This window comes from Buceros rhinoceros, unplaced genomic scaffold, assembly GCF_000710305.1.
Source record: "Buceros rhinoceros silvestris isolate BGI_N320 unplaced genomic scaffold, ASM71030v1 scaffold27410, whole genome shotgun sequence".
NCBI classification, from domain to species: domain Eukaryota; kingdom Metazoa; phylum Chordata; class Aves; order Bucerotiformes; family Bucerotidae; genus Buceros; species Buceros rhinoceros.
The window spans coordinates 14,967-16,774 of record NW_010388292.1 but is presented as its reverse complement, the minus strand read 5'-3'; the positions used below and the strand labels follow the sequence as shown (position 1 = coordinate 16,774).

General features: G+C 59.9%; 1 protein-coding gene across 1 annotated transcript in view; it reads left to right on the top strand.

Moving 5' to 3' along the window:
* Positions 1–1,145: 1,145 nt before the first annotated feature.
* The window catches only part of B4GALNT4 (beta-1,4-N-acetyl-galactosaminyl transferase 4), a gene marked incomplete at both ends in the record, with an annotated part of 15,623 nt that continues 14,960 nt past the window's right edge, over positions 1,146–1,808 (top strand). The window contains one exon of the mRNA XM_010145507.1: positions 1,146–1,261. Coding sequence (XP_010143809.1) covers positions 1,146–1,261 — 116 coding nt within the window. The remainder of the gene's footprint in view (positions 1,262–1,808) is intronic.

Sequence of the window (1,808 nt, the reverse complement as noted above, 5' to 3'; positions counted from 1 at the left end):
AATGGTGTGGGAGGCGCGGGGCTCCAGGGCCACCCCAAGCCCCTCCTCGGTCAGGCTGTGGCATCCAAAACCACCCTGGCAGCTCCCACCCTGGCAGCCACTGAGAGTGTTTCACTTTGGGAGGGTAGGAGCCCCTCAGGACTTGCTGTTGGGAGGAATCGGGGTGTGGAGGGACAGGGGGCACCTTGCCATACCCTTGGGAAGGTGTCGGTGACGCCCTTGTCGCGATTCCTGTGGCTGGGGACAGGGCTGGGCCACTGCTTGTGATGTCTGGGGCTCCCCCTTATTGTGATGTGGGGGCAGCTGGTTTTGGGGGGGCCCTACGGGTCTTCTTAGACACCTGCTGCTCCAAGCATCATGTGGAGCTTCCCCGGATGCCGGTTTGAAACAGAGCTGAGCTGTCTGCCAGAAGTGACGGTTGACCCACAACCCCCTTCCACCTCTCCAGGGCTTGGGGGGTCTCTCTAAACAGTTCAGAGGCCCTCCCGAGATGTGACCCCCCCAAACAACCAATACATTTTCCAAGTCTGCACCGTTATTTTGGGGGAAGCTGTTGAGTTTAACGCTGGGAAGCGAGGGCTGTTTCAAATAAAGCCTCCTTGCAGCCTCAGGAAGATGGTGTGAGCTGCAGGGGGGAGCCTGTGGGCTGGAGATAATTAGTGCGGCACAAGGAACGGGGCTGTGAGTGAGGTCTTTGCTGTTAGTGTGATGTTGGGGGGTGGGAAGATGGGTCTGGAGAGTCTGGGGTGGGGCTTGGAGCTGTGAGATGCTTTGGGAGAGCTGGGACTGGAGGGGCAGGAGGCAGAGATGCATCCCCAAGGATGGACCAGGAGTGAGATCCCCCAGAAGCTTATCCCGGGCATCTCTTATGTAAAGGGCCGTGAGATGGGCTGTGGGGGGTGTAATTAAACTTGATGCTGATGAGCTGCCACAACCTGCTTAGTACTGATGTAATGAAGGGAATCACAGCCAGAGCCCCCTGCCATCGTCCCCCCTGTCCCTCCCCTCTGGGAGTGGGGGTGATGGCAGTGTCTGCCCCCGCCTAGGCTGGAGTGAGGGGGTGTCCCCAGAAGAGGAGCGGAGTTGGGATGGGGAGCACGTGGGAGATGATTGTGGTCTCACTCTGTCTCCTGCTCCCCTCGCAGATGGCGAGAGGCTGGGGGAGGTGACTGATCCCGGCAAGCGGCCGGCAGCGGCCCCAGCATCGACGCGGCGGAGGAAAGCTGAGGACTCCAGCGAGAGCCGTGAGGATGAGCCGATGGTAACAGGAGAGCTGAAGCGTGGTTGGGTGGGGAGGGACCTGTGGAGGTGGCTGGTCCAAGACCCCTACCCAGCACATGGCCAGCTAGAGCAGAGTGCTCCAAGCTTTGTCCAGCTGAGCAGATCCAAGGCTGGAGGGGGCACCACCCCTCTGGTTCTGCTCGGCAACCCTCATGGTGGATAACAGAGCCCCTAGTACCCCACTGTAACTTCTAGCATTGTCCTGCCACTGTGCTCCTCTGAGCGACATCTCTGCACCTCCCTCTTGCGTGTCTGTCAACAGCAATAAGGTCCTGCTCTGGGCAAAGCCCCCTTCTCTGGTGTCTTCTGATCCGTCTTGCTAATGTCCGTTTGTCTGTCTTGGACTGGGGAGTCCCAAACTGGACCCAGTGTACCCCAGGTAGGGTCTCTGAGCAGAAGATCTCTCCTTGCTAACAGCCCAGGAGGCACTTGGCATCATAGCTCTGTGCCCAGAGCACCCTCGGTGCCCGTCTCCTTACGCCCAGCCCTGCCCGGTGACTTTGGCAGCCGCTGGACATCGGCAGGCG